Below are 27,726 nucleotides of genomic sequence, written 5' to 3'. Positions count from 1 at the left end.
AGCAGTTTCACCCTTCTTCCTTTTAATGGCTTGAAAACGGTACAGACGGTTTTGGATTGTAATAAGTGAGAGCACTAAGAGTGAAACAACTCCGAACAAAGCATCTCAGATCCACGGTTCCTGAAGGAGCGCTCAGTTCCCAGAGCGCTCAGTGACTTGTTAAAACCTTTATGCCCTTACCTTTGACCTTGACATATAAGAGCTCTGGGTTGACACAGAGTGCCAGGTTGCTCGGCAGTGTCCAGGGTGTGGTCGTCCAAGCAATCAAAGCCACATCCTCATTCTCATCCAATGGGAAGCTGACAATGACAGAGGGATCCTGAACGTCCTGGAGATTTTGAAAGAAAAAAAGTCAGAGTCAGTTTTGTTCTGCACTCTACACGAAACAGTCATTACGGTAATGCTGCTTTATAACAGAAAAGGTTTAAATGGTTGTATCTTATGCTAACCTTGTAGTTCTGATGAGCCTCAAAGTTGGAAAGAGGGGTGTTGCAGGCAGTGGAGAAAGGCATGACTTTGACACCACGGTACACCAGACCCTTGTCATAGAGCTGCTTGAACACCCACCTTAAAGAAAGAAGAAAATTACACTTTCTACTGTTTTGCATTTTGCTTTGTAGCGGTTTACTTTAAGCTGGTTTTATATGAATTTACATAATGTTGCTATTTTTATCATTCAGAAAAAGAGGAGGTCAAATTTTGTCATTCCGATGGAGATCATGTGAAGGTTTAACAAGGCTTGAATTAGACAGGACAGTGGAACAGAGGTGACTTTTTGCAAGTTATAGAAAGCCTTCCTGCAAGCCGATTTTCCATCAAATTGCAATCGTGTTGAACAAAGATCAAGAAGATGCTTGACTTTCAAAAAAAAAAAAATCTCTGAGGAAAATAACTTTTTTTCTCGTTACTGGTAAATCAGAGAGAGGAAAGAGGACTTCTTGTAAGAGAAAAAGAGAAAAGAGAACAAGCCAAACTGCATAGTCCACACAAAATATCCCTACCATACAGTCTCCATGAACCACGGGTAAAGAGTCTTGTAGTCATTCTTGAAATCAATCCATCGGCCCATTCGCCTCACTGAATTCTAGGGACAAAAAAAGAAACAATGATCGCATGACAAGTTCACAGTGCAATTGATTAAAAACAAGTGGATTCAGAAGAACATTATTCTCCTCTGCCCACCTCCCATTCATTCGAGTATCTCATGACAATGTTTCGGCACTGCTTGTTGTACTCTGCAATGCCCATCTTGGCAACATCGGCTGGTCCTTTGATGCCTAAAGTCTTATCAATCTCATACTCCTGCAAAGACACAAGAGGAATACAACAAACGGCAGAGGAACGATTTGAAAACAGAATGTGCAGCTTTGTTAGATTTCTAGAACTTGCATTTGCAGTTGGAGAACAGACATTTTAGATAAAAACATACCACAGGTAAGCCATGACAGTCCCAGCCAAAGCGCCGGTCCACATGGAAGCCTGTCTGATGGGCAAAGCGTGTAACAATGTCCTTAATGGTGCCAGCTAGGATGTGACCATAGTGGGGGAGACCCGTGGCAAACGGAGGACCATCATAGAAGGTGTACCTGGTTGTGAGATGGGCAGCATGAAGAGGGAATACAGCTCATTCTTCTTTAAATAGGAAAACTCAATAAACTTACTCTTCTTATCATGCTATCATACAGAGTTAAACCAATGAAAGCTTTGACTCGAGAGTTATGAGTCAAGTTGTAAAACCAAGAATTGGAATGTAATGAATTTACGTAACATTCAATGTCATTGATTTAAAGCCAATTAACAGATGAGTTTATGTAATCAATCCTTTCTTTTTGTAGAGAAAAGGCTGGACCTCAGCTTTATAAAATATACAAAAGTAACAGGCTAAGCCTACTAAATGTAATAATCTAATAATGAACATATCAATTGTTATTAACCTTTTCAAATGTACAAACATACTTCATATACTCTATAAAGCTTACGACTCCTTTCTTTGAACACAATGAATTTCAACAGATTCTGAAATTGATGCTCTTTTGAACTAAATGAAGAAATGGTTTGAATTAAGAAAAGTTTTCAAGTCAAATCACAACTCTGCAAATTAGAATCGAGACACAGTCAGCGTTACCTGGGTCTGTTCTTGGACTGTTTTAGGCATTCCTGGAAACAATCCTTTTCTTCCCAAAACTGAAGGATCTTATCCTCCTCATATGGAAAGTTGATGGACTCAGGGACTGGCTCCACCATGGTGTCTGTTCATTCACAAAAAGCAAATCAGTGACCTGTGGTCAGCAGTAGACAAAAAAACTAATTATGCGTGCAAATCATGAAGCTTAGGTTTAAAATGTATTGCTGTTGATTTCAAATTGCTTTGATTTAATGTATTTCACTTCAGCAGTCAATGTTCAACCTATTATGCATCAAACATTTCCGATCAATTCTCTAGAGTAAACCTCGTTATATGAGATAATTAATGAACATAAGCATTGCATATTTCTACCTCTGTGAAAGTCTCCCACTTTACACGTAAAACTTCATCATACCTGTCAAAATCAGATAATCAGTTTGAAAACACAACAAGACGTCCCGTTTAATTTTTAAGCTTCAAGGATAAACTGAACACATCACTAACTTCTCCGGCTAACATTTCAGCACCAAAAATGTGTGTGTAGTTACACATTAAATCACTTTTCCGAAGCAGACTGCTCACTAGAATGACGCCTCCTTGTTGTTAGCTAGCAGACTATGCTAGCGGCTCGTTGCTTCAGTAAGTTAGCTGGTAGTTAAATGGACCAAAAAGTTTGAGGAAAACGACGTTCAAATGCACACACATCCCAGCTAATTACCGCCGTAGTGTGACTGGAATCAAACAGGTGCAGGTGAACCACTAGTTTGAGTGCAGATACTCACATGCTCTGAACCCGGCACCGAAGACACGAAAAATGATGCAAGCGTGAGTCTGACCGTAACCGGAAGTGACGCAGAACGCAAACTGAGTATTTGTTTAAAAATAAAACGTCGGATTTGCATGAACAACAAAATAAGATTGAAACCTCACTTTAAATTTGAGCTAGTTAACGGTCATCTCTTTTGTGGTATTTTGCAGTTGAATACTGCGCAGAAAGGGAGAGAAAAAATTATTTCTGTTAAATAAAGCATGTTATTGTTTTCCATTTGCAACTTGGTAGATAGAAATGTAAGCTTGGGTCAGACTTGACCTCAAATTATGTTGAGAATGCACATTGGAAGACCAAGGAGCTGAGCGGCAAAGGATGCTGGACCTGGAAGTAAGGATGAGGAACCTAGATTGATAAGGAGCTGCAGTTCAAATGTAGAGCAGCAGATAATTTTACTGATTTATTGATACTTCAATTTTCCTTGGTTAGTGGGCTGAAAGTGGCGTATGATTAGATATACAGAGGGGAATATTTATGACATATCACACATATTATCATGAACTTGTATCTCTTTCTCAGCAGGTATCCCTGGCCTGGTGTTGTGGTGCTCGTTATCCCATTTCCTAATATTTCCCTCAAATCAAGTCGTGATCAGGTTGTAATTTAATTTTGTAAGTTATTTGGGTCACAAAGGAGAGGGAACAGCTCATTCTTCTGGTAAACGTCAGGATAGGAGACTGGATTAAAGAGAAGTTTTAATGCAATCCGTTGGCTTTCTTAGCCAGGCTGCTTTTACTTCTTTAAATGGGCTTTGTATAAATTGAATGAATTATGAAAGTACTACAATGAATCTGATTGTAATTGGCTTGAATTAGGCTGTATCTGGAAAGTGTCCTAATATGACATTTTGTTGTGATTTGGCACATTATACATAAAAATTGAAACTCTTTTTAAGGGCATACTTTGTAATGAAAGTGCAACACAACTTAATAAACTGAACCCTTTACCGGTTCACTTTTTATTCAACCTTTTTAAGATAATTTTCCACAGTTGTTCAGTTCCTGAAAACATTTCAAGTTTGATAAGGGAATTTAAAAAAAAACAAAAACAAAAAAAACAAAAAACACTTGACTTACAATAAAACCTTCAAAATGGAGTTTCCCCCCTTAAAATCAAACAGATTCAGCTGCAGTTATATAGAAACAGAACACAATCTGGTTTTGGTTTGTTCACAAAGCATTGCTTTATTGTGATGGTGGTAACACAATATGGAACACTGACAGACACAGAGGGGACTTTACAGTGGCCTATTTCTCCTTGGTTGCCTTCTGTGCCGCCTTCATGCCCTTCTTGTTGTGCTTCTTAGCAAAACGCATATTCCTCATGAACTTGGGGTCCACCTGTGACACAGAAAAAGAAACAAAAAGGATTAAGCAAAAGAGTGCCGGTTTTTACTCTTTAAAACAACAAACTCAAGTTAGAATTACATTTAAAGTAACCACTTTCCTCCACTATAGAAGAAAAGACATGTAACCTAAAGCATTTTAAGAAAGAGGTAATAATACTGCTCTCATCCTGAAACCAGACTAACTGAATTGATTAAATCTGTCCGACAGTCCACATCAAAGACTCAATTTCTAACCGAAAGCACTTTTGACTTAAATCAGATCAGCTTTTTAAGACAATGTAATTTTCTTTGGGGATTAATAAAGTATTGTTGAACTGAATTGAAGATTTTCATGGAGAATCGTACGGTGGGGGTTCTCAGATTCACACTTGTGTAAACAGTGCTGCAATGTGGCCCAAAAATGCATTTCACAAAGTTTTAATAACCCCTGAAATTACAGAATCTGCTATTCATCCTCTGATGGAATCATCTTTGCTGACACCTTTTTTTTTTTTTTTTACAATGTTTTACAAGTTTGACCAGCTTCGGTAACAATGATAATTCACTATTAGTTCAATCTGGAGGCATACACACATTTTTTCCACCACTCCTGTTCGATGAAAGATTCAACTGTATATTCTTTCAGAAACACCGACTATTAACCAACTTTATCCCAACTTATCTGGATTATTGGGGTCTCTGCTAATCACTCAAATATAAATTGCTTCAAATTACTGAATTAAGCGGAGGCTTTAAAAAAATTAAATAAAGGCAGACGATAAAGATGCCGCAGGGCATATTTAACATTTTTAAATGACCGCTCTGAAGCGATGACGTCTCACTTTGCCAAACATTGCCTCAAATCATCTCTCTTCCTCAAACGTTTTTGTTGTTAATTGCATTTCATTCTCCGTACTTACAGATTACTTACAAATTAATTTCTACTACAGAAGCAGTGATGGAAGTGATATTTACCATGTAATAAAAATAATATTCTTTGACAAGGCGCACCTGACTTTGGAGTAAACAGGAACAATACAACTTGTCAATTTGAATAGTTTGGGATTGCCAAATTTCCCCTTAAACGCACACTGGTGGGAACTCCCATGTTAATGAGCACATACACTCTTATTTTGTTTATCGGGTCTCTAACGTCCTACTTCGGTAGTCAGACTTCTTCCACAACACATTCGTAAAAATTCCCTGATTAAATTCAGAGTAGAAGTTAGGAAACAAACCACTTTCCTCAACAATTTCAAATGCAAAACTGTGAAAGAAAAAAAAAACAAATCTGACTGAGACTGTACTACTCTCACATATTCGCAACGGGGTGTAAAGGAAACTTGTTTGTTGATGAGGTGCATAATCACACCAAGAATAACTGTCACCATTCCCACGCTGGTTTCCAAACCTCAAAACTTTCAGGTCTAAATAAAAATAACTCATACAAGTTAAGATTTTTCTTCCCTTAAACAGCATCCAATATATGTGTGCAGCAGTGTGCAAAGCAAAAAGCTGGAGAACCATTAAGATCTACGCGCACAAAGCAACTAAGAGAAACACACTCCTGAAGTAAGCTTCATTTATTCTAAATATCACCTTACTCACTTGGGTTAACTTATGAATGTTGCTGAGCTTGTAAATGTAACCACTGACATAGATGCAAGTCCAATAAATCCGTTCTGCTGCAGATAGAGTTTAAATGTTCATGACTCTACCAGTCTCATGTTTGCTCCTGGTGTATTTGTTGTATAAATGTTTGAAAGTGAACATACCCCCTTCAAGGACTCGTAGCGCTGAGATGTGGGCTTCTTAATGCCGTTTCTGTGGGCTTTACGAGCTGTTGAGACAAAAGAAAATTGAGTCAGTAAAGCTGGCCTATTCCTTACTTCCCATTGCAAACTCAAATTAAATTAATCAAATGAATGAGCTCCCACAATAAATTACGAACAAATATGTACTTACACTGATTGTGGGTTGTGTGGTTCTTTGACTTGGCCATTTCGACACTTGTGAATCTATAAAAGAAAATAAACTTTGTAAGAGTCGTTTGTATAAACACTGTTTGCAACCACTTCGATGCTATTAACCGTTAGCTGCGCCAAATCAGGTAGCTTCATTCAGTCAACACCTGCGTTTACCATTAAAAATAATATTAAATAAGTTTAAAAATAAGGACATCCCAGTGAATTTATAACCGAAACAATCAAGTGCACTGAAATAAACCTTTGAACAGCGGTGTTATTAGGACAGTAGCAGCAACGAAGCTGCTGTTAGCAGAGCAGAGGTTAGCATTTTTCAGGGGACCAATTTAACTTTTACAGAGTCACACGTGAATCATATTGCGATGGATGAGTGCTAAATAATGAGCCTTATCAAAGTCAGTGTCTGTTTAAGTACAGATGTGTGAACTAAACGCAGATTGATGTGGATTTTATGGACACCGCTGAGGTGGGAGAAGTAAATACCTGTCACACGAACAGACGACAAACGGAAGAGAAAGAAAATCTGCCCCGGTAGAAAAGAAGAAGAAGAAGAGTCGATTTAAGACAGGAAGTCATTGAGAAAAGCCTCGTTTAGTTTAACTACACTGCCGCCTGTCGGTGGCTGCTGGTACAACAGGAGTGAATCCACAGTGGTCCACGGTGTGTCACTGTCAGCCACAAAATGGTCATGCTAGTTTTAAAGCTACAGTGTTTCGTAAATAAAAGTGTGGGACAGGTATGACCTTTTGTGCCTGAAGGACCATTGCGTTCTTTTCATTTTACAAAGAGAATGTAAATAATCAACAGCATGTTGGTTAATTGTATTTCATTCTCCATACTTACAGATTATTTTTCCGTCTTTTTCCCTGCTCATTTCTACAATTTCTACAACAGAAGCAGTTATGTAATTGATATTTACCATATAATAACAATAATAAATACAATATCAATCAATACAGGATGAGCATTGTCACCTCTGAAACTAATGATTGCTATCAATGTACTTTAACAGTATGTTAAATGTACTTACTTTTATGCTTTGACATGAGTATTGAGCACCCTGTAATTAGGTTTGAGATCTATACATCATGCGGGTGATGTGTGAGGCAGACGTAATTTCTGCGTATGAGAGAAAAAGGAGGACAGATGGGATAAATAGGGAACAGAAAAAATATCAGTATAGCTTTGAATTAAGTATGAAGGTTAATCATTAAAACTATTAAGTATCATTCAACTAAATTCAATTTCAATGTCAGAATCAGGGACTGTTAAGGAAAACTAGTGAAATAAGTTACCTGCGTGATCAAATTTAGGACATAGGGTCAAGATATTGAGCACATTGAGGGTCAAGATATTTAGCTCATATTTAACACATTAACCAAGCAATTCTGTACATTTTATTCAGCTGGAAAGTTTTTCAGTACATAGTCAAGATTCCCTCTCAGAGTATAATCTTAAAAGTATCTCAAAAGATTTATTTGACAATTGTTGTCATCTTTAATTTTCTGTTATTTCTAAAATGTAATTAAGTTATTCTCTGTTCCAGCTGGAATTTTGCTACATTAAAGCTGTCAACTTTTCCATTCACCTGGAAAAAAGAAAGACAAAGTACTTGCTGTACAACAGTGCTCTAATTGAGGATAACAATAGAAAATGTTGTATGTACAGAGTAGCATACATTTGTTCCTTCAGTTCTAAAGAATCTGAATCAAAGAAGGTGGAGACAACATGGGATTTACTGCCAACAGAGATGGTGAGGATACAGATTACAATAACACACAGCGCAGTGAGATGATGGACAGATTATAAAGCAGCCAGCATTTATAGACTTATCCACAGAGATTACTGTGCAACCACCCCTCCCCTCTGTTGCGATAGATATGAATGGATGCAGAGCCATGTGACTGAGCTTACATTTCTCACTTACAAACACACACGCACACACACACACACACACACACACACACACACACACACACACACACACACACACACGCACACACACACACGCACACACACACATTTGAACATTTGATGACACAATAAATGCACAGAGGGATTTCGCTATATCGGCCATTAAATCTTTCCTTTCCTTTCCTTTCCTTTCCTTTCCTTTCCTTTCCTTTCCTTTCCTTTCCTTTCCTTTCCTTTCCTTTCCTTTCCTTTCCTTTCCTTTCCTTTCCTTTCCTTTCCTTTCCTTTCCTTTCCTTTCCTTTCCTTTCTCAGCTGAGGTTGGGTGAATCCCTGCTCAAGCAGAAGAAATCATGCTGCAGCATCCTATATTTAGAGCCCCTGTTTGATCACACAAGTCTCTCCGCTCCACTCTGCTGCACTCAGCTCAGCTCTTTCAGTTACAGATTTGAGTACGTGTGTTATTTCATTACTTCTCCTTAATCTGACAGTGGTCACAAATGGGCTGATTTCTTTTTCTTCCCTCTGATATCTTTCACACTTGCTAATTTGGGTTTTGTGGTGAATTTATAACATGAAATGAAAAACTTTTGTGACTACTTTTCAGTTGGATTATATTTGTTAAATGTGCATTGTTGTGGCGAAATACAAAATAAGCGTAAGTTGCAATAAGGGTTCACACTGGAAAATTAATTAGAATATAGCTGAGTTCACTGACAAATAACAGGATTTAAATGTTTAGCAAAAGTTTGAGCTCTTTAGATATGTGTGTTTTCCGCAGTAACAGTCTCCCTCCAACTGTTTATCTCCATCTCCAAGTCCCGGCCGGTGATTGGTGACCAGCTCTGTGAGTTCATTTTAATCCAATCCAAACCAAAATTACTCAGACGACAACATAACATCCATCCATCCATTTTCTATGCCCACTCTATCAAATTCAGGGTCACCGGGGGAGCCTATCCCATCTGCCATTGAACAAGAGGCAGGGTACTACCTGGTCAAGACACCAGTCCATCATAGGGCAACGACCCAACAACTTCCTGAAGGAAGGGAAGGTAATGACTACATGTGTATGAGTGAGAAATAAAGTGCCAACAAGGCTGTGGATCAGAGAAACTAGTGGCTGGACAGTGTAGTAGTAAGAAGATTGCTGCCTTTCTTGAGGGTGACTGGAGTTCAAATCTCACTCTAGCTTTAGGTTTTGAAATTTGGAGGTAATGTAGGGGTGGCTTAGACAATTTGATGTTACAGGTCAAGGAAATAAACACTGAGCTCATAAAGTTGTTGTTACTGGACACAGCCCCCATAAGCTTAGCTGATATTGACATTTATCTTGTAGCATTTGTTACCAAGACTCTCCTTTAAGTCTTTTTCTTTTTTGGGGGGATATCTGTCCTCCTATTTTTGGGATGGTTTTTAGTGTGGGCTCTTGTTGCTAATGCTTAAGTTGCAACTATTCCTGCTGGATTGTATACTGTTGGAAAAGGCTTTGCAACATGCAATAGGAAGTGCATGCACATCTGCATTCATAGAACAGCCAAGAGGAATATCTTCTCACTAAAAAATGTGTCATTATCCTCAACCTCCCTTAATAGATTAGGTTTTCTTTAGCTTAAAAACAGACCTGAGAAGAGTTACAGAAGTTTACCGCTATTTAAGACCTGGTATTTTTTTTATTACACCTTCCTTTTTCACACGAGTGTATGCACCTAGCCACAATACACGTTCTACTTCTGTGATCTGTACAAAGATCTTTATCTGTACACATAAGCAACACTCCAGATAGAATATGAAGGTCTTGCCAGCTGTCCAACTTGATTTTAGATATTAGATTTGATCTCACATCCTGATCATACCTAGTTTTGCATATGAGGGAAAATCACTAAATATGCTCATCTAATCAAATTTAATCGGTTATGATTGTTATTTACAATCTTATATTGCTTCTCTGAATTGCATTGCCGGTTTTATGTTAGAAAAAAGTTCAAGTATTTATCTTTCCTTCAAACAGTTTTCATTTCACAATCAGTTTCCACAACCACTTTCATTGTATAAAGATTCAAAGTCCTCAAATATATTTAATAACAAGGGGTATATCATTTAGAATGTCCTATTTGCAGGATAATGATGATGTGCAGAGAGACAGAACCCTCAATGGAGTTGTACATTAATTCCTACCATTAATAAGCTGGCAGAGGACCATCAGCGCTGCTATGTTCCTTAATCATTTCCCTGAGAGAGAGAGCAACATATCTCATGTTGCTTACACTGCTGCTAGGCTCTTTGTCTCAATTTCATCCTTACTGTAACTCTTATTGTCATTCTTTTCTTGATGTTCTCTATTATTTGTAAGTGGTGGCTAAACGTTCCAAGCATAATCTTAGATGTATGCCACTCGTGCAGTATTTTGGTGTTAGGTATTATGCAGAATTCCCTTTATATATGTTGTGGAATTAATTGGTCTGGCATGATTTATACTGTAGTTATGTTGGATGCCCAGGCAAATTTCTCCCAAGGGAGGCAGTAAAGGCTAATCTAATCTCATCTAATACAATTCATTTTACAGATGAAGACATCGACCTTAGAAAGCATGATAATGTGTTGCTGAATATGGTTTGAAATAACTATACAGTACATCTTGACCAGTTGAAAGGATCAGCACCACTTACTTGTAAAACATATTTTGATACAGATTTTAGTTTAAATTAATAGCAAAATTCACACTTATCAGAACTAACGCACAGCTGGGGTTGATTGAAATCTCAGTTTTGCGTGATGCTGTCATGAGTCGTCTTGGGACTGAAAAGAGTGTCTGCATATTCCATGAGTGTGTGAGCATATGTCATGGTAATCCACCCAGTAGTCCAACTGCTGCAAATGTAAAATGAAAACACCAAAGTACTCTCTTTTACAGAAAGTCTCCCTGAGGAAAGCTAGCAAGCCAAAATGTGTAGGTGTTTTACAGGTCAACATGATTCTGCTGTGAAAATAATGGCATTTAAATTGTTTTTCAAAAAGAGTGCCTGGGAGTTTTTTGGCATACAAGTTTATGCTATTCCCTTCCAAAGAGCACCTTTAACAAATGCACAAATCCTTGCTTTCTTGCGTTTATTCAAAACTACAACTTCAAAGAAGTAATGAAAATTCATCCTCTGGAAACTAAGTGTTTGTTCACTAAAGTAAAAATGATGAGCTGTGGTACACAATAATGGCTCATTGTTCTTAAACATCAGAGCTGTGTGCGCCAACGTGAAACCTATTCCCAGTCTGAATTAAAGTACAAACTGATTCTCTTATTTTTAAGATAAATGCTCTACCAATCTCGATTTACAGACGTGATGCTGGAGGATGCCGCATATACCCTCTGAGGTGAAGCTCAAAGGCAAGTCAAAAATAATAAAATGACAATCAAAACACGTTGGAGCCTCAACACTGGACACAATCTCCAAGCTACTAAAGGAAATACATAAAACTAAAGCATTAAAGAATATATGGACCTTTTTTTTAAGTTAAGCATTTACTCTCTCCAACAAAATCCTCTGTCAAATGACAAGAATGTGTTTTTTTACCATCAGGATCAAATATGATAAGCGTTTGTAGCCAAATGAACACGAGCAACACAGGGGAAAGTTGAATGAGGTCAACATATGGAGACGTAGGAAGTTGGAATGCTCACAAACCAAAACTTAAACTATATCTCTGTGGGGACTAGAGTGAGGAAAACTTAGAGTCTATTATACAAATGCAATGTTTTTTGCTGAGGACCAATGAAGCTTTTTCATGTTTTGTCATGCGACTGGGCTGGTCACATCCTGTTGATGTTGTGGCTGAGGGAGTATTTAGACTCACTAATATCTTTTGCCAGGGCACATTTTTAATCTCCAAATAAAACAAGCCATTCTAATAACAGAGGCCTGCTGTTGCCGGAATTTATCCTATAAGACCTGTATTAGTGTGCCATGTGTCTCCATTAGCTTTGCGTTCAATGTGCCAGAGGCAGCTGTAAGAGTACAATTAGAAATAAGTTCCCTTTGGGCCAATACTGGATGTCTTGCTTCCCAGTCAACATGAGTAAGGTGAACTCATGAGTTTGTAAGCATTTATTTGAAGGTTAAAAAATGAAAGCAGTTTTTAAAGAATATTATCGGTCGTAGATATAGATAGGACTGCAGATGTAATTTCATTCAACCGTAGAACTTAAAAAACAAGTTATTTAGTGCAAACATGTTAGGATTAAAATGAATTCAAATGTGCCTTCTAGAGTGGGGTGATTTTCAAACAAGGAAACATTGATTTATTGCATATTTTTAGTGAAAGCTGCATAGGTGGGTTATAAGAAAGCTTTCCCCATTAGTATCTCACTGCAAAATCCCCCCTGCTGTACTTGCATCCACTCTTCATTCATCCTCCTTCATTCATCAACCTTTTCTCTTAATCATTTCATTTCAATCTTCTTCCTACCTCTTTCTCAATCTCGCCCCTGAACTCTGGTCTGTCTTTTGCAATGTTCCACACCCACTTTCGTTTCCCTTTCATCTGTAAGAGGAAGTCTCATTTTGAACACCAAAGAGAGACTTTAATTCCTCAGGGACTCGATTCACACCAACACAAGAAAAGAGGCAACTTATTTTGCCTCTAGTATTTGCAGGTACCACAGGCAGAATAATCAAACGGTGGGGGACAACATGATGTGTCATATACAGAAGTGCAAATAAATAGAGAAGATACTGATTATATATTTTGAATGTTGGTTTTGGATTAGGGTTTGATACAGTAATTTGCAAACTCATAACGGATGGTTCTTGTGAGCAGGAAATTGTTTTTCTCATATGTCATCTTCATAGATATAAAAGCACCCTCAGGGAAAGCCATATGGAACAAGTTTTGTTAAATCAACTCAGTTAAGACCTGAAAAACCCTTAATTATGATGTTCACCCAAACATGAACTATTCCTATTGTGCAGTATTTTGGTGTAAGGTATCATGCAGTATTCCCTGTATATATGTTGTGGAATTAGTCGATCTGGCATGATGTTTAAACTATTATTGCATTCAGAGAAATAAAAAGAGCTCAAATGGGCTCTTGAAATATGGCAAGAGTCACTAAGTTTGGACCCACTAGTGAGAAAAAGATGTATCCAAACATGTACCGTACCTGTAGTGTAGTTCTTATTTTAAGCAGACAAAAAAACAGTATCTGAATGGTCCCTCTGGAAAGAGGGATGCACAGATTATAAAAACAACAACAGCATGTTTAAAAGTTAGCAACCTTATCATGTTTAATCATATTTGTTTTTCTCTCATACGAGAATACAAACAATAATTGTCTTAATGCAAACATCAGCTTAGAAAGGTTGATGTTGGTTGAGTTTAGTTTCCTCATTAACCTGCATTTTGTCGCTTCAAAGACTGTGTCTGTAAATTGCACATTCCTATAAGTTAGCAGGAGTGACATTATGCGGCCATCCTTGTCTAAACATTTCATGTCGTGGTCTTTTGAGCAACAATGAGCTTCACCAATTGCTCAAGAGGAGCTGTTCAGTAGGGGGAAGTTGCTGCAGTTGTGGCATGTATTTGTGTAAATACTTCCTCTTCTAAAACTACAGGTATGATGAATGTCTCCATGCCAACTGATCTCAATGGTTTTGCCCAATTATTTTGTTAGCTTGCAGCAAAACCTCTAATACTCCTCCATCAAGTAAAATCCATGGTACTGTGTATCACCTTTAGATTAGTCATTTCTTGTATCCCAGCTGTCCCTAGTTTTGTGCGTGCCTGTGTTTTTGTCTGTACTGTCCTAAAATTATACAATATCTTGCTTGAATGCAGATATGGTGTGTATCCTACCTATATACATTATATTTTCCTTCGTCCAACCTTCACGCTACTCCTGACTCTATATTTGATTTTCTTTCTATACAACATTCTGACTCAAGGCCAGAGTAAGAATGAAAGGCAGAATGAGGGAATGAAAGAAATGTGTCATTGGCTATGGGATAATGAAAATATGTTGAACTTAATGAAAACAAGACTATCTATCTATCTATCTATCTATCTATCTATCTATCTATCTATCTATCTATCTATCTATCTATCTATCTATCTATCTATCTATCTATCTATCTATCTATCTATCTATCGATATATATATATATGAAATTTTGCATTCACTGTTGTTAACCACGATTTTGCCCAATGTGAAGCAACACAAACGTCAGATTTCAAATAGAGGAAATGACCAAAGTCAACATAATCAGTGTTTTGGTGAGGAAAGAAAGTTTAAAATAACAAACTAGATTCTGTACAATCATCACCATCATAGCTGTTTCGTCTTTTGTTCATAATTTTGTTGTCCTCCTGAATTTTCCCATGGGTATATTGTTATGTACATTTTCTTGTAAAACTTTGACATGAACTAAGGTTTTCTTTTAAAGCCATCCAAAACAGAAGCCATGTTAAGCACTGACAGATTGAATTATGTACCGAAGATGAGCATTTTTTCTACATTTAGATTGCGTAGAACAATTACTATAATATAGGGTTGTCCCTTTTGTTTCTAAAACTGTGAACATTTTCTCAAATATGGGAAACTCACAAATGTCAGACATCGGTTCAAATAAAAGAAATACAGTTCGTAAGTTCTTCAGACCACAGACGGATGCATAACAACATTGCTATGAAAATGTAGAAAAGTAGTGAATAAAGTTACTCTCAGAAGGTAATCATGACATCAAATCATTTGAAATATAGTGTTTGGACGTATATAGGACTTTTCTCTATTAATGGGATAATAATGAACAAGGATGAAGTCTTCTGTCAACTTTGAACAATGTAGCTGTCTTACTCTATAACTGCAAGAAATCTGTAGCTCGACCCGTTAGTTTGCCACCTAAATTAGGCATAGCGGCACTACATATAAACAAATCAATGTCCAGAGCCACTTGACTGCCTGCTATTCCACACAGTCAGCTACACCAGGTCCCTTGGAAATGATTAATATAAATAAGTACAAGAAAGTAAGATTTATAAGGATATAAGGGCCTGCTGGTGTTGTTTTGGAAGAGAGATTCCAGGAACTTATGACAGACCTAAAACAACAATCTAAAATTCAAGGATGTTCAATTACATTCAAATAATTGTGTTTATTTCAAATTCGTTACAACGTGCCATACTGTACAGTTGTAGTTCTCATCTATAACTCCTTGCTCTACTCGCAGTCAAATTGATTCAAACCTAGGCAGCCAGAAAATTGATGTAAACCAGTAAATATGAATATTCTAATCTTTGTTCATTGGATCACTGTGAATGCACATATTGATTATGAAGTTCTGCTTCCAACCACCAAAGCATGGCCACATATTCACTGGAAGCTCAGCTCACAGGATACTTGTTCATTGTTATTTTTAAAAGAGACAACTCAGAACCAAGTTTCTTTCACTGTAGCCTCTTAACGATGTTAGAGAATCAGACACTAGCTCATTATTGGAAACTCAACTGAGACTTCACACCTATTTATTTTTGGCAGCTTAAAGGTGATCTGAACACTGCCTTCCAGCAATACTCTCACTATATCTAATTGACTTTCTGCTATTCTGTGATTCAGTCAGAGTTTGTTGTATTTGTTTTTTGAGTTGGTCTAAAGTCCACTGTATATATTACAAACATCTATTGTGATGTTAAGTTGATACATTGTGATATATGACCAAATATTAGTTTTGAATTGTCATACAAGCTAAGTAAACACCAGGAGGAATGTCTGTTACTATGCAAAAGGTAATGGGGACAGTGATAAACAAATAAAGGGGCAAATAATGATGGTATCTTTATTATGCAGTTTCTATTTAGTTTGTTTTTAGCATTGAATTCATCTTTGAAAATAAGTGTTTCTTAGAGGCCAAAAATACATGATTAACAACAGAAAAAGCGTCAAATATGAGAAGTTGCGAATGTATTCAATTAATTTTCTTTAAAAAAATTACTGAAAAGCTGAGTTAAGTATCCTTCTTTCCATTTACGTCCACTTCTGTACATAACATGCTGCATAATGCACAATGAGGTGAGTGTTTCATCATTCAAAGGGTCTGAATTTCTGCACTGGTGTTAGCTAATTTCAGTAGTACACTGTTGCTGGTCTAATCTGCTTCATATCCATACAAAACTGTAAAATACAAACACATTCAAATGGGTTTATAGCTGAGCAGCTTGAGTGTTTCTTTGGCTTATACGGCCTTTTAATATGCTTTTTAACAAAGTATGAATTCTTACTGAACTGAAATTAGCACTCTCAGTCACCAGTGAGAAGCCTCTCATTACAGATGGCACAGATTAATGTAAAAAAAAAAAAAAGTAGTTAAATAACATAATACATTAACTGATGCAAACTGTTTTAGTCATATTCTGGTGACTCACTTGTATCACTTCCACACTCCTTCTTATTCACACGATACACACAAAAATGTTACCGCACACACATATCCCGTTTCTTTTCTTTTTTTACAACACACCTACGCACACAAACACACACTTGGATACACTGCAGCTCAGCAATGGGTATTTTTGAACACAGTACTGTCGAGCAGCCTTTTATACAATATGTGTCTCCAGGACAGTCAGTCTCATTCTGACCTGCTTTCTGCCCAAGTGGAAAGAAACAGTCGCACAGTCACGACTTTTAGATTTTTAAAAGAATTTAAAAGAATCTTCAAAAGAATTTTAAAAGAAAGCTAAAATCATGTTGTTGATTCAGGTCCTGGACCTATGCTGAAGATCTTTAACAATCACTTTAATTCATATAACTTCCACGTCTGTACAGTTACACATGATATTCACAAGTATTGGAAAGGGCAGTTGACATAATAAAGCCATTCTGCTCAGGAAGAGAGAAACCCTTCACTCAATTATTTATTAAATCACTTGTACGTTCTATTTAGATCGCTGAACTAAATGTATTGTGTAAAAGTCTCACTATCATATGACACTGATTGTGTGAATACGTGCTGAACTGTGACTGTCAATCATTTACCTCTTAGGTAACAGATCTTTTATCACCTCTGCTGTAGATTTAGATGTGAGATGTGAGAATTTATTCTAGACATGGCCTCTTGACATTTCACGGAGATTATATACCCACATACCAACACAACAGAACAGGCAATGAGTCATAATTTCACACTATAAAGTGTAAATGTGTGAAAACAAACATGCAACGGGAGAGGTTGTGCGCAGACACATAAAGTGACATAGGAACAAAAATAAACGTTTCATTCATTAGCAAAGGAAATCTGTCAGAGGAAAAGCAGGAGAGTCACTCTTCCGACCCCCTGTTTTAATACAGCTCTACAAAGGTTTGTTCTTGTCTTATTTAACAAGAAAAGTATAGGTTATCATTTAAAAAAAAATTACAATGATTACTTATTTTGATTAGAAAAGATGGTTCATTCGAACAAAATGCTGTGCTCAAATGGAATGGAAATGGAAATTCCAATGTATATGCACCTTAAATTTGTCTGTTTTACATTACAGTAATGATACATACTACATGACACTACAAGTTACTGATGATAAAATGAGTGTACAATGGTCTTCTTGCCAGAGTGTTTTTGACCTTCAAGTATACTTCTCTGAAGCTCTCTGAAGAGTAACTTTGTTACAAAAAAAACACACTGTGTCTCTAACAAGGACAAGAGCTGAGTCATGCTTATTGATGGGGTTGTTTGGCTCTGGGTTTGTTCTGATTATTATTCTTTTCATCAGAGCTGGACTAAACCACTCCGTAGTCTCTCTCGGTGGTCTGGTTCATACAGTATGTGTAGTTTTCAAACCCTTATGTTGAGGACCCAGATACTGAATCATTATCTAATTCATTTGTTCAGAGCACTTTGTAGACCAGTCATAATTACTTTTGCTTTTAGGGTGATGACAAATGTTACTTCACACAGGACATTTGGTTACAAGTAAGATACGAGTTGCTGCAAAATATAATTTATATACGGAGAAAAACATGTTTACCAGGGCAAAAACATAACATTATGAAAATGGACTGATGTAATAGTTTTTATTTGTGCCAAAATTTATGCTTTTTCTGACAATTATAAATAGCTGTCAACCAGAGACGTTTTTCTCCATGTGTGTCAAAACTGTCCAGCATGATAACTGTTTAAAGCCACTCCAATCAGTACTTCCAAAACAATAACAGATCAAATGACAAAGTTTTTGCTGTGTCTTTTGGCTGAATGTTTTAACCTCAACTGGGAATTTAGCTTAGGAAGAAATGTGTGCTGATTATCCAGTGACAAACACCCACAGGGAATGTACTATAGTTCAGCATTTAGATTTGAAAGAGGTAGTTTTCATCTCGAGCTGTTTTCAACCACCTAAGCCAGAGCCAGAAACAACTCCACCACCTGAACAACTACAGGAGTAACTGACATGCACCATTTATCTGAAAAGGTGAAACATGAGTTGTCCAAGATCAGTCTGGACAGTTTGTCAGCATTTGGCCAGGTGAACATTGTCACCCAGTAGAATAAGAGCTAGAGGCTAACAGTTCCCCATCATAAGTGGTGGTGGGTTGACTTCAACCCCCCGTTCTGCCTCTGTACTCTTTCACATGACATGGTGAGCAGCAAAGGTCCAGGCTTGAAAAGGAATTTGTGAAAGGGGCTAAAGACATTTCAGAACGTGCTTCTGCAGTGCATGCTAATGGTCATCAGGGGTTGTGAAATGGAGGAGGTCAAGCCTGCTAAGTTTGTAGCCATCAAAGTTAATGACATCACAGATTTTTCATTACAGACACAGCTTATAATTGTGGTAAGATGCATCGACGTGCAGCTTGCCTTGCAAAAGCATTTTTGGAGTTCCTTCTTGTTGTGGATGCAACATCTAATTTGATTGCCAGTCTTTTGAGAAGACTGAATAACCTTTTTTCTGACAGTGACAAGGAGAATTTTATAGCAAGCATATGATGGAGTCAGTGTGATGAGAGGAGAGATGGCTGGTATACAACAAAAAGTCTGTGAGCATTTAAAAAATTCCCATAATGTGCATTACTATGTACATCAACCAAACTTGATTATGCAGCAAGGTACTTCTCATATTGCAGCAGTGGCAGTTTTCTTTTCTGTCCTTGGCAGTACAACCAGTTTCTTTGCACAATTGCCATAAATGCACCAGCAATCTTGACCAGATTATTGCTCAAAGGTTGCCAGGAGCTTGAGAACCTAGATGACGTCATACAATGTTTTGAAACTATCAGAGCATCTGGTTCTTTCGACAGCACCACAGTGAGGGAGGCCTCTGACTTCCTGAGGATGTTGCAGGATGATGACTTCCAGTTTTTATAAGCAGCTGTTTCATAATATCATGCCTCATGTTGACATGATGTACTAGCAGCTGCAGAAGAAGGACACTGATGTAGTCTTCAACAAACATGCTCTCCAGAGCTTCACAAGTAGTACGGAGGTAGTAAACTAAGATCGGATATTTTCCAATCCTTCTCAGTACAGAACTTTGTCATAATAAGATAAATGTATAAAGTAAAGCTGTGTTTTCTAAAGATTTCTTCATTCTACCAGACACTGATATTTTGATGCGCTCACAGACATTGTTGGTCCACACTCAGGGACTCATCGCAAAAGCAGCAGCAAGAAGAAACAGGAACCATAAGACAAATGAGGGCATTGGAAGAAAAGGAGAAGCAGAAACTGTGTAAAGAGACATGTGACACAATCCTGACTCAAGCGAAAGGTTCTCCTTCACTGACCACCCTGCGAGGGCCACACTGCTACAGGCAGAGATGTTTGAGGAACGATGCCATACCTTTCCCATGGAGGCGCTGAATGCCACTGTGAGGGCATATCCCATGCTGAACAAGGCAAAGCTTAAGACGTAGCTATCTCTTATCCATGGGACTCCTAAACTCAGGGCTGCTGTGATGCAGTGGCACTGTATCAGGTTGTACTCGGGTACAATCTCCAGGACACATTTTGTGAGACTGTGGCCCTGTTGAACATCCTCATAACCCCCTTCTATGACAACAGTTGAAGCTAAAAGGTGCTTTCCAGCATTAAAGAGGATCAAGATATTCCGGTGAAATGCAGTGGGCCAGGAACATGTCAATGCTCATGCCATGCTTACCATGGAGAGGGACCTAGCCAGAGACATACTTGATCTCTGCGAGTACATCTTGATCACTTTTTTCTGCTTTAAAAGAGAGATGAGATAAGTTTCAACTCAAGTCATGTAGTTAAGAGACACATGCCACTTACTCTCTCACAAACACACATAATTTGGCATACACTTTCTCACAGTGAGCATTAAAATTGCCTGTCATCACTTTACTATGTTGTGACGACTTTTATGTGCTGAAACTGCACTAAGCATCAAAAAACCCAAAATGTCTACTGTTAGGCTGGAAATATACTTGCTGTGTCACCTCACGTTCACGTAAGCAACTGTTTCCATTCTCATCTTAACTGCTCACATATTTGCATCTGCAGTTTGCTTGTTAAGGGAGGATTCCACAAGAGGGCACACCTGATCACTCAGGCCTGAAGAAGCTGATTCCAGATGTACATGATGTTAACAAAACACTCTGGTAGACTGTAAAAATGGCATCAATAGAGGAGGTTAGCATTTTCTTTATCTGAAGATCACAACAGAAAAAGGGACAGCGGCCTCCAAACCAAGCACATCACGACAATGGCGACTATGTCTCTCTCATTCTGCCAATGAGAGAAAGTGACGATGAAAACATCGAACCATCAAAAACAAGCCCTGCATACCCCCTACCACTCACCTACATGTTGTAGCTTTCGTACACAACCGAATGAACGCAGGAAAGGTAGCTATGATAAACACGTGCATGCGTAGTTAATAGAAAGTTTATTTCCAGCCCTAAGGATTACAGGACAAAAGCAATGTCGAGAATCGTTTATTTTATATATTTCATAGTCAGTTATACAAATCTGTTTTCCCCTTTAGAAATTGTTTTCCTAACATTCTTCATTAGCCTTCAAAACACTTTGATGAAAGCATTGTCTGTGTCTTTTTTAATATAATTTGAATATACTACCCGTTACTTTATGTATGTTATCTTGTTTATAATTAATAACTGCAAATACTGTAAATTAATTTTCTTTGTCATTATAACAACAATAGCCTTCACTAAAAGAATTTCCAGGAGTCACCACAGCTACTGACTCATATCGTGGGACAGAATTTTCTCATCTTGGACATCCATCTGAGCGCATACAATGATTTTTGTTTTATGCCTATTCTGTGATTTTACCATGACACTGTGCTGGAAAAAAACTGCCAAGATCATCACTGGTACCCATTTACCGAGCATCAGCAATATCGCCAGAGCAGTTTCGCTCCTCCATACTGAATTTTCTGTCCACACTTCTCCCACATCAATAATTTGTTATACTGTCTTAGAATTTCTTTTGGATCTTGAAGTGTTAATTTGTGAGGGGAAATGGGTGATTGACAGGAGGATTATGAAACACTTAACATTTACATTTACTCATTTAGCAAGCCCTTTTTATCCAAAGGGACTTAGGGGACAAGTGAGGAAATGGCATCAACAAAAAACAGCAGTTAGAAATCTTGGTCTATGCATTGAGTGCTGAATCAATTCAAGTCTAAATGTCAGAGTATAAGTGGAGAAGTACAAGAATGAGCAGGTTAAGTGTGTTAGGGTGTTAGAGGTGTTGAGTGTTCCCTGAAGAGATGATTCTTTAAGAGATCTTAAAGCTGTAGACCGACTTCCCTCCTCCGATAGCTTGTTCCACCATTGTGGAGACACGAATGTGAACGATCTGGACTAAGACTGTCAGTCCAGACAGTTTTAGGGATGACAGTACCACGTTAACGTGTCTGAGATGAACAGAGTGGTCAAAAATGAACTTAAGCCTTTATGACTGAGTTTAGATGGCTGGATTCAGACCCCATAGTCACCAATGCTTGTTGGCAAAAGCATTAAATGTGTAATGGAGTGGTATGATCTCCTTTCCAGTGCGCTCGTTACCATAAGTAGGGGATGTGCAACAGGGAGATTTGTGAGAGGAGCATTGTAGTAGTAGAGGTAGAGCTAGGTGTCACACTGAGTCAGATATGGCCCAGTTTTTTTCAGTTGCAGAATACAAAATTATAAGATTGAGAGACAGAAGCAACATGGTCATCGAAGGACAACTCGTCATTGATCATTACACTCAGGTTTCTTACAACTGCTGATTAGCTGAAATTACCAAAAGCTTAGAGGTTTAGTTACAGGAGATGTTCCTTCATCCAGAGACAACATCGTGGGGTCATCTGGCAGGCATGATGATGAGCAGTTGAGTACGATCTGTATAGCAGTGACATGAACAGCTACTCGAACAGATGACCAAGGTGTAAGTGGCGTATATTACAATGAGAAAACTACAGAGCCCTGGAGTACCCCGGCAGAAAAACAGTGGGACCCAGTCCTTTGTCATTACCATGACACTTTGAAAGAAGAGATAGAATTTAAACCAAGAGTGTGCCGTAGCAGAAATCCCTATCTCAGAGAGCACAGATGACATGATTTATTGTGTCACAGGCTGCAGATAGGTCTAGAAAGATGGGAACGGAAGATTGTGCTGCAGTTTTAGTTGCCTTTGGGGCCTCTGTCTCAAACAGTACAGCACTGAAAAGAATATGAATACTTTTCCTTAATATTTTGAAAGAATGGCTTTCTTAAAGCATTTTCAATGAGTTTATTAAGTGTTTTGTCTGTTCTCCTTTTACTACATTACTATATCTTACTATTATCACAAACTTTCCAACTGGCAGAAAAGAGTATCAAATCTTGCAGGTTAATCATAAGTTATGGCTGAAACACATATTCATATTAATGAAACACACACACCTGAAATGCAGTGGACCTCTTTTCTGCCTGAGATGTCCTAATTTTCTCCCCTTTGTCTCATTTCTCTCTCTGTTCTATTCCAACACATGAATTTATCTGCTGTCAGTGTGTGTGTGTGTGTTTGTGCATAATTACAGTGGAAGCCCTTTGGTGGTAGGTCTGTGCATGCACACACACTTGATGCAGGGAAGGAGCATTGCTTACAGCTGGAACCCCAGTGCTGTCAATGGGATGGTGAAAAAGTAGGTCTCATCTTGTTAATCACACATCTGCAGTTCACTGTGAGTTGAAGATGCTGATTAAACACATTGCTGGAGGAGAAAAAAATGCAGCCCGGCTCAAGGATCTTAACAGCAATGTATGATTTGCTGCTTATCTGTTTTCGACATTGTAAGGAAAAACACACCCACATATGTATTCTGATCAATCAAAAATCTTTACTTTTTAGAAATCATATATGCTATGTCTTCCAAACTAAAGAGGAGAGGACCATCTAGCTTTTTATCAGCATGACAGTCGAGAGTCTGCATCAGTGTAGGTATTAGGATGGAGTAGTGCACATCAGATGGGTAATTTGCACATTTGATTAGGGTATAATTAATGGTGGAAGATATATACAGGTTTTGGAGCACCTTAGACGGGCGAGTTCAAATCTGTCATCCACTGAATACGTTTGGAACATTATAAAACAAAATCTATGACAAAGACAGCTTCAAACAGTTGAGCAGCTGAAATCCTACATCATAAAAAAGGAGGAAATGACATGTAACTTTCAAAACTTCAGTAACCGGTCTCCTTAATGCTCCTTAATTAGAGCATTATTAAAGGAAGAAGTGTCCCCACTATTTCTAAAACATGTTACCTGTGATGCAAATTTCAGGAAAACAGGAAGACTGGAGGCTTTTCTCCCGAAGGTCTTGATTACCATATGCTAAACTGTAAGTGCTGAGATGAAGATGGTGGAACTATCATCACAACAATATTACATAGAGAGAAAGCCGGAAGTGGGTTCACCTGTATCTGTTGGTATTTATTCCTCATTGCACAGGTAATGAGGCATGGTCGCAAAACCCATAAAATAATGGGGCATGAAGCACAAAAACCCTCTAAAGAGGCACTCGTTTGGCACTCTCTCACCAGCCTTCAGTTTGGTTCAAGTGATATAGAGCCTCTAAACTGGGTGTGAGAAGATAGGCAGCAGCTTTAGTACAGGATGAAATTAAATAAATAGATCATTGAATCTATTATCACCAGGCTTGATTATGCAATAAACCTGTATGCACCATATTCATAAAAAGTTCTTGTTCAGTTTGAACTGCTTGCTCTCCAATTAACTGCTCTCTATTTATACAAGTAATATACAGTTACACAAATGTGTGCTTTGAATAAAAAACAAAATAACCCCTCAATCTGTCATCCAAATCTGATCAGAAACCCCATCATTGCTTCTCGGAAATCAGACATTCCAGCATCTGGGTTGTATTTGCTGCTAGGAGAAACAACACAAACTGTTGGGGAAACAGAGACTCGATCCATAACAATTTTTGCCAATTTTTTACGTCCCACAGCAGCAAGTATAATACTGATGAATCTGCATGAGTTTTGGCTGGTCAGAAGTCATTCAGAAATTACAGAAAAACAAAAAATTTGAGATGTGATCATTTTTTTCTGCAGTGCTGCTGCAATTTGTGTTATTCTGAGAAGAGACCATGTGACCAGATCCAAGCACCAGAGAGCAACTGCACAGCAATGCACAGGAGCATGCATGAACACTTACAGATACATTTATAGATTCCCGTGATATATCTTTATCCATGCTTGAGAGTGAACATGCCTTATTGCGACACACACACAACATTGTGTCACTGAATATTCAGTACTTTATCATATGCACGTATCAGGAAACACAAACTATTGTGAATATATACAGATGTGCCTGCACACAGGCCTGTTCTTTACCTCTTTCTATCTGTTTTTCTCTCCCACCGACCACAGGCCAGTGATGTGTAAAATGGAAATGTGCAGCATGTGACTCCATTAATAACTGAGTTGCTCTCAGCATAGTGTGTGTGTGCGTGTGTGTGTGTGCTCGCACAAGTTTCAAGTAAAGTTGAATTAATACTCCGTTTGATCCCCACTTGCAGATTGTGTGAGAAATGGCGTGCAGAGGAGAGGGGGCGTTCGCAAATCCCTCTCATTCAGCAGCTAGCTACTGTTTGATATATCATTCAACTAAAAATGGGTCTTGCATAGGGGATGGAGGGGTGAGGATAGCTGCAGGGAATGAGGCGGGAAAGTAGACTTGACAGAGAGGAAGTGAGGCGACACAAAGCAAAGTAAGAGGAAGAAGATATGAGAGAAGGGAAAAAAAACATCAGGAAAACAAAAGAAAAGGGAAAGAGGCCTCTGCAAAGGATAATTAAAATCTACGATCTAAATTTCCTCTTAATTGAGAAAACATTAACAGAGCACAGTGAGGGCAATGTGGGACAGTCTCGGTATGTGTGTGTGTGTGTGTGTGCGTGCGTGTGTGTATGTGATTTGGTCTGGTTACTACTGCCGAACATGCAGATGGGATCGTGCCATATCTCTCGCTGTTTCCACACATCTTTATTGAAAAACAGTTACATTCAAAAAGTCACATGATTAGTTCCGCTCTGTCATGCACACACCAGTAGTCAGTACTCCAGCAGTGGCTTTGCTCATAGTGAGAGCGACAATAGGAAGAAAGATGAAATAATTACATTTTGAGATTTGGAGCCCTTTTCTGTCTCTGTCCCTGAGGAGAAACAAAAGCATTGCATGTCATCTGATTTATTCTTGCATCTATGTTTGATGTGTTGCAATTAAAGGGAGCTAAACCCTAAAGTATCTACATTGAAACTGATGCTTTGGTAAGGCATCTCTGTTAAGATAAAGCCACAGTAAAGGAGAAATGAAACAGCAGTGCCCATGGTTAATTGAACTGTTAGTGAAACTTCTGACAGACAATTAATTGGATTGAATCTTTTTTTTTAATCATTGGTTAGTTAACTGTTTTTCCATTGAGCTTGCAACACCATTGTCAATAATGCAAATAACAGCAATGTGATTTATATAATACCAATTAATCACAACGCATTAAAGCATTGATGGATAAAGATAATCTTACACTGCAATGTTCTGCTGGGAAACCTGGAGTACACTGCAAAACAGCTGGAAGAACAGACAAAGAACCGAAAGTGTCATTCGGCCCATCAAACTCACCAGATCCCAGTCTAATCGATCCTGGACTGGAAGTCCCGAAACAAGCTTGATCTAAAGATGCCCCATTCCACAGCCTTTATGTCCTGGTGCCAGACCCACAGAGGTCCCACGCCCATACCTGGACAGGTCAGGGCAGTGCTGGCAACATGTGGGGGACAAAATATTGAGCAGTAGCCTTTAGTAGTAAGTCTGATTGAGAAAACACACCAAGCATATTGATATGATTACTCTACAGTGTTGCTGTACTAAGGAACTATTATCAACTGTTATCAAAAGTATGTCACATAAATATCAGTATTTTAACATCTCACAGGTGAGCCAAACCACTAATTTGTTAGGAAGCCATGTTATAAGTAAAGAGTATTCTAAGTATGGTGGAATCCTGGGAAAACCTACCCACAGATGACAGTTTTGAAAGGAATAGAATGAGTGTTGAAAAGCTGTCTGAAGCCACCTCATTAGTCCACTTAGTGCATAGTAGTTTTGACATGTACACCCACCCATCATTTCATTTGAGAATATCCACAACAACCATTCTGTATCTGTAAAATACTTTGCATTGTCAAAGAAATGTGGCCTTGGAACATTTAAACTACGCTGTTTTATTACTTCAGGGCTGGAATTATTAGAATAAGCAACAAAAAATCCAAAAAGTGTTTTGCTCCTCCAGCTAGCCTCCTCTCCTAATCCCTCTCCACCAGATGCATTTGAAGAATCGAGTACATCCTTCAAATAATTTGGCTGTGAATAATTTCCAGGTCACAGGCAGGAGGAAGGAGAAGGAGACGTGAAATTAGAGAAATTAGAGAAAATTAGAGATGAGCCTCTTGTCTTTGTGTGCTTCCCACCTAAGTGATTACTTGTTCTCTATGAGGTGTATCATTCTTGCTACCTCCAGACCTCTTCCCTTGCTCATCCTATACTGGAAAATATTTTTTTCTTTTTGTGCTGTCTTTGCCTGATGAAAGACTGTTTGTTTTTCTTTATAATCCGTGGTCATTATAGTAAAGTGTAGAACGTAATGTAGGTTTACAATACTTTTGCTTACAGCTGTACCGACGCACACAAGTGAAGGCCAGTTCTTACGATTTGAATGCAAATTCTTTATGATGTTCTTTACACCTTTTTTTGTTGCATTGTGGAGTTTTCAAGTGGATTACACTTTTAATCAATACCAAAAGTGTGCAAGACCACAGTGAGCTGTGAAGTAAATTGAGCCATATTCCTTTGTTTTCCATTGTCTAAGAGGAGGCTTTGGAAAGCAGGAGATCGTGTGTACCGGGTATGTTGATTTGGAGATTATATTATGAGGAAAGCAGCAGCATGGATGCATATGTTTCTCCTGAGGCCATGTTCCATCTGGAAAAAAGCAGAGCCAGCATAATGGCTTTTCTTTGTTAGTACTTCAGTTAT

General features: G+C 38.2%; 3 protein-coding genes across 3 annotated transcripts in view; all 3 read right to left on the bottom strand.

Annotated features, from left to right (window-relative positions):
• iars1 (isoleucyl-tRNA synthetase 1) overlaps positions 1-2,956 on the bottom strand; it is a 55,755-nt gene extending 52,799 nt beyond the window's left edge. The window contains exons 1-7 of the mRNA XM_072381878.1: positions 2,908-2,956; positions 2,126-2,249; positions 1,430-1,586; positions 1,183-1,302; positions 1,002-1,084; positions 450-567; positions 181-328 (exon numbers count right to left, since the gene is read on the bottom strand). Coding sequence (XP_072237979.1) covers positions 181-328; positions 450-567; positions 1,002-1,084; positions 1,183-1,302; positions 1,430-1,586; positions 2,126-2,244 — 745 coding nt within the window. The 5' untranslated portion in view covers positions 2,245-2,249; positions 2,908-2,956. The remainder of the gene's footprint in view (positions 1-180; positions 329-449; positions 568-1,001; positions 1,085-1,182; positions 1,303-1,429; positions 1,587-2,125; positions 2,250-2,907) is intronic.
• Positions 1-27,726, bottom strand: part of dusp7 (dual specificity phosphatase 7) — a 107,788-nt gene that overhangs the window by 45,889 nt on the left and 34,173 nt on the right. The window lies entirely within an intron of this gene.
• rpl29 (ribosomal protein L29) lies at positions 4,113-6,811 on the bottom strand. Its single transcript, XM_072381877.1, has 4 exons — positions 6,750-6,811; positions 6,247-6,299; positions 6,057-6,121; positions 4,113-4,294 (listed from the first exon to the last, which is right to left on the bottom strand). Exons 2-4 carry the CDS (start codon positions 6,281-6,283, stop codon positions 4,202-4,204), a joined length of 195 nt encoding a protein of 64 aa, XP_072237978.1. The 5' UTR covers positions 6,284-6,299; positions 6,750-6,811; the 3' UTR covers positions 4,113-4,201.

Source organism: Leuresthes tenuis, unplaced genomic scaffold (assembly GCF_036924035.1).
Source record: "Leuresthes tenuis unplaced genomic scaffold, fLeuTen1.0.hap1 SCAF_3, whole genome shotgun sequence".
Lineage (NCBI taxonomy): Eukaryota > Metazoa > Chordata > Actinopteri > Atheriniformes > Atherinopsidae > Leuresthes > Leuresthes tenuis.
This window is presented reverse-complemented; position numbering and strand designations above follow the sequence as displayed.

Excerpts from the sequence above, each read along its gene's own strand:
- rpl29 (XM_072381877.1), bottom strand. The coding sequence starts at position 6,283 with ATGGCCAAGTCAAAGAACCACACAACCCACAATCAGT. Across the intron at positions 6,122-6,246 it reads CCACACAACCCACAATCAGT|CTCGTAAAGCCCACAGAAAC; the intron begins GTAAGTACATAT and ends TTGTCTCAACAG. Across the intron at positions 4,295-6,056 it reads GCTACGAGTCCTTGAAGGGG|GTGGACCCCAAGTTCATGAG; the intron begins GTATGTTCACTT and ends TCTGTGTCACAG.